Consider the following 14525-nt stretch of genomic DNA (forward strand, 5'->3'; position numbering starts at 1 on the left):
AAAATAATCACCAACATCAAATGGGAATTCTTTTCGGTGCACATGCCACATGTTCATGAAAGAGATACCAATATTAAGAGAACACCACCTTGAAATGACCTTTTGGATCAATAGAATTAGCCGCATATGCTATATGAAGATGGTCGTATAAATATATTTTTTTAATTCTTTCATTTTTAAAAGAGCAAATTGCTTCTAGCCCATAACCAAAAAAAAAAAAAAAAAAAATCAGTAGCGCAATCTCTAAAATACCATCTAACTCTAGGCTTAAAAATATAAACTCTAAGGGAAGTAGTTCTTTTTATTCTTATATAACTGAAAAGACGAAAGAAGCTCCCATTTTCAGTCCAATGTTTTACCTATTATAAGGGTAAATTGAGACAGCTTAATAATTTCTTTCTTTTAAGGGCATCAATATAATTTTATTGTGCAAATAAAAAATTGTTCTGATCAATTTTAAAATGTCAAAATAGCTCATAATCTCACCCTTAACTATTAGCCTATATATATATAATGGCAAGATAATGAATTCAATATTATTGTTTATAGTGCAATATATAATTATATATAAGAGAAAATCACCGTATAATGTCTTACTCTCTTGTCTGTTAAGAGAAATGGATTCTCTCGGTTGTAATAAAAAGGAGAATATTTACCTTAGGGATTTTTTTTTTTTTTAATGTCAGAAAGAGAAAGAGAGTAGATAGTTTGCTAATTAAACTCAACGCTTTCGCCATTATCTTTTATTAATTTGCTAACATCTATAATTTTATTCTATTGTCCCCCATCTAACATGTATCCAAATCCATCAAATACCACATATGAAGACTCCATAATCTCAAGCTTGATCAAAATTATTGCCTAGTTAAAAATTAGTGACAAAAAGAAAATTTATTTTAAGCAAATAATTTTAAAATCTTCAATCACTTGTAAACTCAAATTTAAGACAAGAAAGATTTAAAGTTAGAATTAAAAATTAAAATTTTAAAAAACTATTGGCGCGACGGAAAAGTTGGTATTTCAATTCTTGAAAAATACTAAAACATCCTCATAATCTTTTTAATTACATAAAATATCCTAAGTAAAACTACCAAAATACCCCCTAAGTCAAATCTTTTTTTTTTTTTTTTGAGGCTACAAGAGTTATTTTACTGTACATGAAAATTGAGAAAACCTAAAATACCATTATCCAACAACCCATTCTTTTTTTAATCTTGAAGACAAGAAAATATTTTTATCAATACAAATATTGTGAAAAGTAAAAAAACCTCTTAATCAATTATTCTAAATTTTATTAACTTTTGGAGTAAAATAATAGTTTTATTGTGTTAAAAAAGTGAAAAAAACAAATACATCCCCAAAGAATTTTCTAGTAATCACTAAACCAACTGAACTAGATGAAAAGATTCAAACATCTCTAAATCAAAAGCTTAAATTTAGAATTTTTTAATTTTTTTAATGAAATATTATAAGATATTCGTAAGAAAAAGAAAAAAAAAAGGAAGAAGAAGCTTTCCGTCCGGCCCAATATTTGGGTGGAGCCGATTGGAATAAATCCAATAACTCATCCCATAAGAGGCCAGGAAATGGGAGGTACCGAGGGATTTCCTCCGAGCGTTCAGTCCATTTTACAAATGGAACCTAAGCTTTGAGAGTTAAGATCGCAATCTCTCATGTCTTCTCTTATTTAGACAAGACATATCGTATCCCTTGGTGGGGTTGGTAAGTTCGACTTCGGACATAGATGTTTTCATCAACAATGTTGACCAATCGAATAAAGTATTAAATACATTTGTTTAAAAATCACTCCTACACATTATTGGCATGCACGTGGTTAAGACTTTTATGCCTGTTAATTGAAATTATTGTCAATAAATCATATCACACAATCATCTTCCATAAAAACTCTAGCTATTAAGTAAAATTATAATAATAATTTTATATTATTTTCTAATATTTCTCATCAAATAAAAATTATTTAAACTAAAATTTACATTAATAAAACTTTAATGCTATTTTTTTTTTTATTCATGTGAGGTGTTCGGTTCAGTTTGTGCGCACTCCAACTAATCCTTACGGGCCCTAAAGTTAACGACTAAATAAACCTCTAGTGGCCATCAATATTAACAACAACAAGGTTTGAACCTGAGATCACAGGAAAAACAAACCACTTAATTCCAAATTCTTATTACTAGGAAATTTATTAAATAATTTTTATTATTAACATAGGTGTCTAGACCAATTTGTGCACATTTTTAACTAATTTAACGTATTTTAAAATTAACAATTATATAAATTTTTAATAACTTTAAAATTTATAAAATTTAAACTATAATAAATCTACACTCTAATCACATCAAAGTTTAAAACGTGTTAGGTATCGAATATAATTTTGTTTGCAAAGAAATATAAGGAGATCAAGGGCTTGGAAATGTGGAGCTAAAGCATTCTTCTGACAAATCACAATAAAGAGAGATCAGAGATTTGGTACAAACCATGTCAGGAGACAGAGGCGGCCAAAAGTCGGTTGCAGGTAGGTCCAAGATGAGAGCCTTCTACTTTCTTTCAACTTCTTCATGTTTTTCCAATGTTTTGAAACACATTTAACATCAAAAGAGAGATTGATTGATGCATGCCCTTCAAGTTATTCCAAAAGAGAAAGAAATCGTGTCAAGATAAACTTCTCCATTGGTTGAAAATATTAATGGCTTTTCTTCTTCTTTTTGAAGTATTTCGATTTTTCACCGTAAAAAAAAAAAGGAAAAAAAAAGAGAGAAATTGATTGATTGTACATATTTTTAAATAAGAATTATATTTTAAATTTCAAATTATAATATATTTATTTATCACTTTTTTTTTTTTTAGTTTGGAACGCATTGAGAATATATGTTAAATAGAATAAGATTTTTTTTTTTCACATACACTCTTAAAATAAAATAAATTTTGCGATATATTTTTAATACAATATTTCATATTGAAATACATTTTTAATATTGTTTTAAAATTATAAATCAGTCTAAAATATATTTTTTAAGCAAATAAATCTATAAAAAAAAGAATTAATACTGAAAATCAAGGACAGTTGATCATTTGAGAAGAGATTATTAAAATTCATTCACCGAAAAAAGAATTAACAATTTAATAGTTAATGAATTTCATATTTCCTCATGTTAAAAGATAAGTTTCGAAACTCAATTAATATAATTTTAAATTAATTTTATTCGGCTCTAAATCAATATTTCAATACGATAAGAAAATACAGTTTTTACCGTGAAAAAAATAATTTTTATTTTTTAAAATAACAAGCATGAACTCCCATTATTCATATTCATAATAAGAGGATTGAATCTCACAAAAGATAATATTGCTCACCGAACCACCCACACATGGTCCACATCATGGTGTGTTCAATTCCCGAGTGAAATGATCAAATATAGTAAAAGGTATTAGCCGATTGTGGAGCACAAGCATGTGAGGTTGTTCTTCTATAATGAAGAAACACAGAAAAGAAGAGATCATATATAACTATAGCTAAGCTAAGCTAGGGCAAGGTCCCCTCGTAATCAAGAGCCTTTGCATCTTATTGTACCGTCCTCATGAAAACATTAAGAAAAAGAAATAAAGTTAGAAAATGAAAACATAATATATTAATTAATTATATTATGTTGAGAATAAAGCATGCTAGTTCAAAGGATAAGATGACAGGAGCAAAGCACATGCAACGTATAGGAGACGGCATGCATGCCCACATTAGCACACTAGTGAAGTGGGTCTCAAGAGGCTTATGATCATTCATATATTAATCAGAAATTACAATTAATTGACGGAGAAAATAGCTGATAATTATATAATATATATAGAAGGCTTGATAAGGATTTTTTTGGCTGTATATATATGAATTTGAGGCGTGGAAAAGCTAAAGACCGCGTCGAGTGCTTTCTCCTTTGCTAGCTGTAAAAAAACGCGTTTTCGCTTTCCTCTTCTTTAATGCCATCTCTCCCATGCATCTTTTCCAATTGTCTAAAGAGATCCCTCTATGCTCCTTTTCCTTTCTTTCTATATATTACTACAGGAAAGATATCTCTTTTGATAGCCACATTTATGTCCCTCTGTTGGTATATTCTTGTAGTATTATTGGCCACATTGTCTACAGTACTGTTACTATGCATTTCCATTCTATGTACATTCTTGTTTCTTCAGTAAGAGAGCAGCTTCAGCCTCGTGTGTGTGTGTTCAATTTAGCCGAGCCATGCTTGCTATGGTAATCAGATAGATGTGATTAAAGTCTTCATTGCTAAAGCTAATAACTAACAAAATAGCAATGATCATCCAAGGCCGGCCTTGATCGATGATCATTGTCATTTCGTTAGGCCTTTGGATGATCATTGCTATTGTTAGATATTAGTTTTAGCAAGGAAGACTTTAATCACATCTATATCATTATAATTACAAAAAAAATCATTAGGATAGTAAATTCACTATATTACCAGACACAATATATCATGGACGAGAATAATGTAATTATATTTTCGCTCTTCTTCAAAAAAACTATTAGGCTAGTTATTAGGAGCAACATTATCATTTAACAAGGACCTCTCTGTTACTATCATAATGATTGAGGATAACAGGGTTTTTTGTATTTTCAAAGCACTGTGTAATGACTAAAATATCTTTGGAATCAAAATTACAATACAATAAAATAAAATTGATTGGGATAGTGAATTTGCTATACACCTAGACAAAATGAATTGTGGATGAGAACAAAGTAATTATATTTTTGTCATTCTACAAAAAAAACCATTAGGCTACCTATTGGGTGCAATACTATCATTTCATAAGAACCAATTTGTCATTATCATAATGATTGGAAACATCGAGGTCTTTTCGCATTTTAAAGCAAAATGTAATTTCTAAAATACCTTTAAAATCAAAATTACAAAAAAGAAAAAGAAAATTGAATAGGGTAGTGAATTCACTGCACATCTAGACAAAATAAATTGTAGATGAGAACAACGTAATTATATTTTTTTTATTCTACAAAAAACCATTAGGCTACCTATTAGGGGCAATACTATCATTTCACAAGAACCAATTGCTCATTATCATAATAATTGGGGACAATGAGTTCTTTTTGCATTTTCAAAGCACAATGTAATTTTTAAAATACCTTTAAAATTAAAATTACAAAAAAATAAAATTGAATGGGGTAGTGAATTCACTATAAACCGAGACAAAATGAATTATGGATGAGAGTAATTATATTTTTGTCATTCTTCAAAAACAATTAGGCTTTTAATAGAAGATCCTTTATATTCTATTACAAATTCACTGCCATTTAACCTAAGATTTTTTCTTTTTCTTTTTCCAAAAAAACTTGCAAATTCAACAACTTATCTACTTATGTTTCAATCAATGTGTATGAATAAGAAAGAAGTGTATTTCATCTTTGTCTAATTATTGATAGGCTAATAAGCTTGAATATGAGAAATTAGTTATGATTATGTTTTGTCCTTGTTTTTTTTTAGGTTGATTTCAGAGCTTCACTCATTATGCTAAATTTATGCTACTATATTATTTAACCTTTAAAGCCAAGTTATTGATTTTATTAATCGGTTTGTTATTGTTGTATATGTTGTATTATGAGGGGTGGGTTTTATCTTTTAGATTATCATGTGACAATGATAATAATTAGGTGATAATAGGTTATGTGCATTCTAGTTACAATTTTATGTATTTAGTGATCTGCGAAGTAAAAGCAAAATTACGCTTTCTTCTTGTATTTGTATTTGGTTTTGGTTTTTCTAGTTCCACAAAATGTGTGATAAAAATCCTTTTTCAATCTTTATGTTCGAATTAACAACATTTCCTGAATTTATCCTCTTAAAGGTGCCATGAAATTGATGCCCAATTAGTTGCTGGTAAAACATTATTCAAGATCATTATAAGGTTAAGACTGCCAAATTGATGAAGATCATAGAAAGCTAGATGGGTATGCATGAAAAAAATAAAATAAAAGAATATGAGTTACATAAAAAGAATAAGGAAAATCAAATGGAATTATAGTGTACACAAAATGTTTGATAAAAGTAAAAAATAAAATTAGCAACCTAGTACTTACTGGATTGTCATTTTTTATTTGGTGGTATTTTTATTATTCTGTAGTAAGGATATTTTAGTCAATAAATAAAATGTAATGACAATCTTGCAAATAGTTTAAATTTTTTTGTTGATTTTTTTTGCCATTATATAAAGTGTTATGAATTTATAAAGTTCAAGATGTAAACTATATTTTTTCAAAGAATAGTGGCAAAGTGAAAAAATAACTAAATTACAGGATGATCAAAGTAATCTTTTCAAATCTTAAATGTGATGAAAAACTAATGATAAGACTAGGTTATAATCAAATATGAAAACATAGGGATTTAATATTAGTTTTTTTTTTTTTAAAGAAAACTATTAATAATTATTTAATTATTTTATATTAGTATCAATATTTTTGTAATGGTGTTTCTAATGTTAGTGCTTAAAAGATATAAAATATGGTCTATAATGTATGTAAACATTCAAAAATTTGATGAATATATATGAAAACAACATCCTAACAAAAACTCAATTGAACTAGGCTGATTAATGTGTCAAAGAATGAAAGTTTGTAACACTAATAAGTTTTTTCCAACTTAATTTTCAGCACAACTAAACACTAGAAATTAATTTCTAACTCATTTTTCTAAGACACAGTCAAACACCAGAAAATAAACTATTTCTTTAATATCCATTTTCATGGAATTTTTAGTAAACAAGAAAGTCTTAAAAAGACTGAATGCGACATTAGTTTTAATCGTTTGAAAAGGTGGTAAATGCAATAAAAAAGCTAGCCCACCAGGTAGACACGCCTTCCTTTTTTAGAAATATTATTTTCGCACAAGAATTTAGCTTACATGATTACAAAGAATTATACTAAATGCCTAATTTGTTTAGATTCAAAATCTTATATTGTACATGTATGATGATGAGATTTATGGAAAACACTATAAGATCAAGGTATTTTCAAGGCTAATGGATAGACTGGAAAATTAAGAGTACTCGACTTGGACTTTATGAAGACTTGGAAAACAAGTCCCTTCCTAGGCTTAGGAGATTGATTATCTGATATTTAAGTTAGTATTATGATAGAGTAAAAACGTTTTTAAGGTTGTGTTATATTTATTTACAAAGAAGTTATAAGATATGATCAAAAGTTGAAAAAAAAAAGTGATTTGAGAGATTACAATAATTTATTTAATGGCTAATAGAGATTTATATAGACATGAACAACACCAAATTGCATGGATGTAGAGGTAGATATGAGAAAAACATTGAGGTACTTATATTAGAGGCTAACATTTAAGATAACAACCTCTAATGATTAATGGTTCATTGTTGGGTGAAAAAAATGATATCATGAAGGTCATTGCCTAGGTATAGGCTTGATACAGTGCTATTTTATGGGCTTTATTATGACAGAAGGATGTGTGAGCATTTAATGCATATGTTTTTTTATCTTTATAGATAATAGTGAACATTCTAGTTTAACTATACAAGCTTAACTAAGAGCAATGTACCTATAATGTAATAGTTGGATTTAAGGGTATAGGCTCCATCACTAACGATTGCATTTATACCTAGATAAGGTGGGTTATTTTTATACCTAGGTAAGGTTGTTCCTTGTACTAAGAGTAAATAATGTATTTATAATCAAGCAAAGTTGCTCCTTATACTTAGGGTATAGAATTTGTTATTCAAAAACCACATACAAAGCCATTTTATACCAAGGTGTATAATATAATATCTTCTCGTACTAGTTGTTCCTTTTACCTGAGTAAAGAATGTCTACATACTAAAAATAAGTTATGTCTTGCACCTAGGAAGAAGACTATCTTATGTAAACAACATATGAAGAGCCATCTTATATTTAGGTTACAAAATGCCTTTGTACTTGGATTATACAGTTATAGGGATAAAGTTTCATGTAGATTAATTATATAAAGAGCAACTAGTCAAGAAAGCTTCATAGATATCAATCATATAAATAATATTTTATAGAAAATAACTCATTGAGAAATTTTCATAAAGATCAATTGTATGAAGAATGTTACATGGACAATACTTAATGAAGAACATGTTATGAAAAACATTTTATGGAGAACTATATACGGAGAAAATTTTAAACATAACAAGCTTTATTCTAGTGGTTGTTCTTGTTGACCTGAGAAATATCTAGAGACTTACCATATTTGGAGGACATTTATAGTTTTGAAAACAAGGGTTAGACTTTCTTACCACACCTTTAAGAGATTTTTTTCCTATGAGAATGTGTAGGTTATGGAATATATGAATTAAGGTAATTATAATAATTAGCTCTAATAAACCTTCTACCTTCAATATTTCTTCATTGAATATATTCAAATAAGCCTTAGTGCCTTCGTTCTCTCTTTGAGTGATGGTGAACAATTATGTGAAGCTTTTCTTGGTTAAGATGTTTATGCTAAAGTGATTTATGAGCTTTAACAAAAGATACTTAATGCCAATAATGGATCAAGGGTTTAAATAAGGTTCCACATCTAGACTAAACCTCATAAAGTTATAAAGGGAGTATTTTACATAATGTATGAATCCTATATAATCAACTTTAAGTTGCTAAACATGTTTTATATGTGTTCTTTTAGATCTATGAACCTATTTTTATTGTTTAAATTCATTTAGGTGAAAATCAAATCTCTCAAAAGATAAGTGCCCAATACATTTATTTTTTTTCCAATAGAAAGGCCCTTACCTAGTAAAGATTGTACACTTTTGCATTCGAGGCCTCTATCATTATAGACTTAACATCTCTTCATGTTCTCTTCCTATTTGAACTACCCAAAAAAGTCCCTAATAGAGAATGATAGTGATGATAGTGGCTATTATCACAATCATGGTTATATGTTGTAATATTCTTGGACTTTTATTTTTTCTATCATGTCTCAAGTATCAACTTGTAGAATAATATTTTTGATGATAAGAATGACTTTTTTAAAGATTGTGCGAGCGAAGCGATTCTTTTTTACTCTATTGCATGCCAATTTAGCCTATTTCCTCTTCAAACTAGAATTGTTTACACATATTAAGGATTGTAGGTGGTGGTTATAATGGATAAATTATTTAATATTGAAGAGACATGACCTTTCATTAATGTTCTATGGAATGATAGAATATATGACCTTTTGATATCCTGGAGTTTTTAGGTTGTCAATCATAAAAATAATTAAAAAATATATGAAAAGAAAAGAGATTGAATTGATTTTTGTTTAATACTTTCCATAGACAATGCACAATGAGATTTATAGAAAACTTTACAAGATCAAAGTCTTTAAAATGATGATGGATGGATTAAAAGATTGAGACTACTGGACTTGAGATTCATAAATACCTGCAAAACAAGTCTCTTGTTAGGTTTATGGTACCTTTTAATGCTTAAGTTAACATTATGATGGAGGAAAAAAGACCTTAAAGAATATGTTGTGTGTGATTACAAAAATTATGTAAGAAGTGATCAAAGGTTGAAAAAGAAGAGAAAGTAATATAAGAGATTGTAATCATTTACATTATGGCTCATATACTTTTATATATCTATGATCCATACCAACTTGCATGAAAAGAAAGCCAAGAGGGAAAAACATTATAACATCTATTTTAGAGGCTATCATTGAGATAAAAACCCTTCAAGACTAATAGTTTATTATTAAATGGAAAAGATAACATCACAAGGGCTATACTCGGATATAGATGTTGCCATATCACCATTCTATAGGCTCCATTATGGTAGGAAGACGTGTGAATATTCAATGAATATATTTTTTGTCACCATAGTTGGTGTTTAGTAGACTAGGTTTAACTATAAGGTAGTTCACTCAAGGTATACAATCTAGATTCAAAGGTATAAACTGAAAGTATTTAAAATTAATATTAAAAAGTATTTTAACAATTTTAAATAAATATAAAAAGTTATCTCTTTAATCAGAAGAACTTTCCCTTGGTAATTATTTTTTTTTACTTTTTTATTTATCAAAAATATTATTTTTTAAATAAAAACTTATCATAATTTTTAATGAAAGTTTTGATAAAAAAATAATGAATTGATGATTTTAACATGAATGTATTAAAAAAATATAAGAATAATAAAATTGAGAAAAATTATATTAAAAAATAAATATTTCATTCACATTTAGAAAATTATACATGTTAAGTTCAAATATAATTATTCAAAAAAAAAAATTGTTAATACTACCATAAAAAAACACTAATATTATTTGAAAATAAGAGCATAATTTGATGATTATTTAAACATAACTTAAATAAATTCATTTAAAAAGAATCTAATTAAAAAATGCGAAAAGAGAAAAAAAAATATTGAAATAAAAAATTGAAGGGGGCAAATTGTGCATGAGCTGGAAGAATGAGTTTACGCGTTCGAACTATTTAAAACCCAGGTTTTTGAACATAGAAGTATATACCTTCGATTAAAAGGAGAATTGCTTGTTGTATGCCTTTATTATTTATTTTTAAATAGGTGAACGATGCATCACCTATAAAGCCACATAACACATCATTCATTTGAAATCTTAATTTTTTGACCAACATTTTAAACCATAAAAGCCCAAATTCTAATAATTGTTTTCACAAAAAAAAAAAAAAACTTGAGTATATCATCTCATGAGTTTCCATAACCTCTTTGTTAACAACAACACACATTTTAATCAACTAAAAAACTAAAAAATCAAATCAAATATTTAATTCTGATCTATTTTTTTTAGCATCATTAAAAGTGAAAATTACCTCCATTAAGTTCGTCTCTCGAAGTTGACTCTATAAACACTAAAATTAAAGTTGTTAGTGGTTGTAATCCAGCCACCCAAGAGCTTTCTCTATCAAATTTTCTGATTTTTTTTTCTCCCATCTCTCAAGATTTAGAGATTATAATATAAACAAATTTTTGGGATCCAAATGAAAACTCTCAAAAGAAAAGGGATCAATATATAAGAAAAATAAACATTAAGGGATCAAAGCATAGCCTTACATACCTCTTGAAAAATACCCATGGGATAAGACTACTATATTCTATGAACAACAAGTTTAGTCTTTACTCTTTTAATTTTATGTTTTACAATGACTAAAAACCCTTGCATGTAAATTTGATATGTCATTTAATCTTGTAACGATCTCCGAAACCCCCAAACATATCATAGCATGCAATACGAAGAGAATACAAAATTTGAGAGCAACAAAAACAAAATTTGCAAGAATTAAAATGAATTTCATTATTAATTTGATGACTTGGTGTAATGTAATTGTTTTGGTATTTATGGATTCGGCCATTTGACTCTGAAAAAAATAAAAATAAAAAGTGTGACCGCCGACACATTGATGATATATATTAAAAAAAGAATAGTTACGAGAGAGAGGACCCCATCTCAGCCCTCTAGCACATTTTGACCCATGCCATCACCTTGTCTTAAATTCCCTTACCTGCCCTCTAACACCCATCTGATCTTTGCCTTAAATATTCACTCACACCTGTCTTCACTTCTACATTACAAATCCATGTCCTGAACACCCCTCCTCCTCTCTCTCTCTCTGTCTCTTTCTTCTTGTTTATGACTTCGATTACATTCATTCCACGATGACTTTTTCACACCCCGCTAGAATGTCTAAAATCTCAACTCTTTCACTCTTCCTTTTGCTGCTTTCATTTTTCCTCCCTGTATGCACGGCACATGCAAGTTCCATCACTGATGATCTCCTGAGTAACTGCTTGAAGGTACCTGTAAATCAATTTGTGGGATCTTTGATGACCATTCTTGATATAATCCGAGATGTCACCTCTATAATCTCAAATTTCGGCAATGTTTTTGGTGACAATCGCCTTACCAATGCCATAACTGATTGTCTTGACTTGCTCGACTTCTCTGCTGATGAGTTGAGCTGGTCCATGTCTGCTTCCCAGAATCCTAATGGTAAAGAACAGCATCCTCTTCTTTGCATTCAGTCTTGAGTTTGTTTGTTTATTTTTGTATTACATAATGCTAAGAGAGTAGTGGGGTTCCAATTGGTATCCACCAAATCTCTCTTTCGCCATGGAAGATAGAGGGGACCTCATCTTTACTATGTAAAATTCTTCATCCTCTTCTTTAATTTGGTTCAGTTCTCATTTTCATTATATTTGCAGGTAAACACAACAGCACCGGCGATTTGAGTTCTGATTTAAGGACATGGTTAAGTGCTGCACTTGTTAACCAGGACACATGCATAGAAGGATTTGATGGTACAAGCAACATTCTTAAAGGTCTGGTGTCAGGTAGCCTTAACCAAATCACTTCATCAGTCCAAGAACTTCTCAAGAATGTGAAGCCACATACCAACTCCAAGTCCAGTGGAGGTGGCTTCAGTGGTAGCAAAAGTGGCAATAATGACCAATTTCCTTCATGGGTTAAGCATGAAGACCGCAAATTGTTAGTCTTAAATGGGGTCACTCCTAATGTAATTGTAGCAGCAGATGGGACTGGGAATTTCACTAACATAATGGATGCAGTAGCAGCTGCACCTGATTATAGCATGCATCGACACATCATTTACATTAAGAAAGGTGTGTACAATGAATATGTGGACATCAAGAAGAAGAAATGGAATCTGATGATGGTCGGAGAGGGTATGAATGCTACAGTCATTACCGGTAACCGGAACTATATCGATGGTTGGACAACTTTTCGCTCTGCAACCTTCGGTAAGCTGGAACTATCAATTTTAGTGGTTTGCTTATTTGCCTATGGATAAGATGGATTTGATGTGGATTTTATCTGCGTTCGATAATAATAATAATACTACTATAAAAAATGATATTCTCAAACCTGAGATGTGAGATGATCTGCATGTTATTTTCCTCATAGTAGACAGTGTTGTGATTGTTTGGATCTTCTATTTGAAGTATTTCAATAATTATGCCTTGAAGTGACACTGACATGGCATAAATATGACTAATTTATATAGAAATTTGACTCTGTGAACTCGATTCATCCATATAGAAATTTGAAGTATTTCCATATATTTTATTTTAATAGTAACATGTCATGGCCTGCTGGCCTTGATAATTACTACTCATTGAACATGATTGCATAAGTGCACCATCTATACCTGATCGTTATGTCAATTAAGAATCTGATTTGCATATGATGCAGTACTTTTGTTTTTCAAAATTTTCTGAAGTATGATCAGTAGCTAATCTTACGACAACGACACTACTTTTTTCTTGTCTGCAGCGGTCAGCGGCAGAGGATTCATAGCTCGAGACATCACTTTTGAGAACACCGCAGGACCTTCAAAACACCAAGCAGTTGCTCTCCGATCAGATTCAGACCTATCAGTCTTCTTCCGGTGTGAAATTAAGAGCTACCAGGATTCACTCTATACACATACAATGCGTCAATTCTACCGGGAATGCCGCGTCAGTGGGACGGTGGATTTCATTTTCGGTGATGCAACTGCAGTGTTCCAAAACTGCCAGATTCTGGCCAGAAAAGGCCTACCGGACCAAAAGAACACGGTAACAGCTCATGGTCGGAAGGACCCAAGTCAACCAACAGGCTACTCTTTCCAATTTTGCAACATCTCAGCAGATATTGATCTCTTGCCTTATGTCAACTCCTCCTACACCTACCTTGGTAGACCCTGGAAAAATTTCTCAAGAACCATAATTATGCAGTCCTACATGAGCAATGCTATAAGGCCAGAAGGATGGCTCGAGTGGAACGGCAACGTGTATTTGGATACTTTGTACTACGGCGAATACATCAACTATGGCCCAGGAGCTGGTGTAGGTAGCAGGGTTAAGTGGCCTGGATTTCATATGTTGAACGATTCCACGCAGGCTTATAATTACACAGTGGCCCAATTCATTGAAGGCAACTTGTGGTTGCCATCAACAGGAGTGAGATACACAGCAGGATTGGAAGTTTAGAATATGTAATCATGATTTTCGATTTGTTTAATATGTTTTAGTTGAAGCTGTTCCAAGGATTGCAGACTAGTTTGGCTTTTGGAAAAATAAGTATACCATAACCCAAATTTGACCCCTCTTTTATTTTTATCAAAACTCTCCTAAAAATTAAAAAAACAAATCACAAAAATACCTTTTCATACAAATTCATTATTTTCCCAAATTTTAGTCATTTTAGGAGTTTTTCATAATTTTTACTTTCTTTTTCTTTTTTCTACATATTTTTAGCGGGTATTGAAAAAGAAAAAAGAAAAATCAAGTTAAAAAAATATATGAGAAAAAATTCAACAAGAAAAAAACCAGTGAGAAAATTTGAAAAAAAAAAAAGAGAGAAAATTGAGAAATAGAAAAAATATATAAATAATACAACAAACAGCATGCAAGTTGGATATCTTATCCCCCCGTTTTATTTTTATTTTATTCAAATTTCTTGGATGATTTAACTCTGCTTAAAAAT

General features: G+C 29.9%; 1 protein-coding gene across 1 annotated transcript; it reads left to right on the plus strand.

Moving 5' to 3' along the window:
* Positions 1 to 11582: 11582 nt before the first annotated feature.
* LOC118048525 (pectinesterase/pectinesterase inhibitor PPE8B) lies at positions 11583 to 14143 on the plus strand. Its single transcript, XM_035058249.2, has 3 exons — positions 11583 to 12032; positions 12245 to 12799; positions 13332 to 14143. Exons 1-3 carry the CDS (start codon positions 11699 to 11701, stop codon positions 14027 to 14029), a joined length of 1587 nt encoding a protein of 528 aa, XP_034914140.1. The 5' UTR covers positions 11583 to 11698; the 3' UTR covers positions 14030 to 14143.
* Positions 14144 to 14525: the final 382 nt, after the last annotated feature.

The sequence above is a fragment of the Populus alba genome, chromosome 6 (genome assembly GCF_005239225.2).
Source record: "Populus alba chromosome 6, ASM523922v2, whole genome shotgun sequence".
In the NCBI taxonomy this organism is placed as follows: Eukaryota; Viridiplantae; Streptophyta; class Magnoliopsida; order Malpighiales; family Salicaceae; genus Populus; species Populus alba.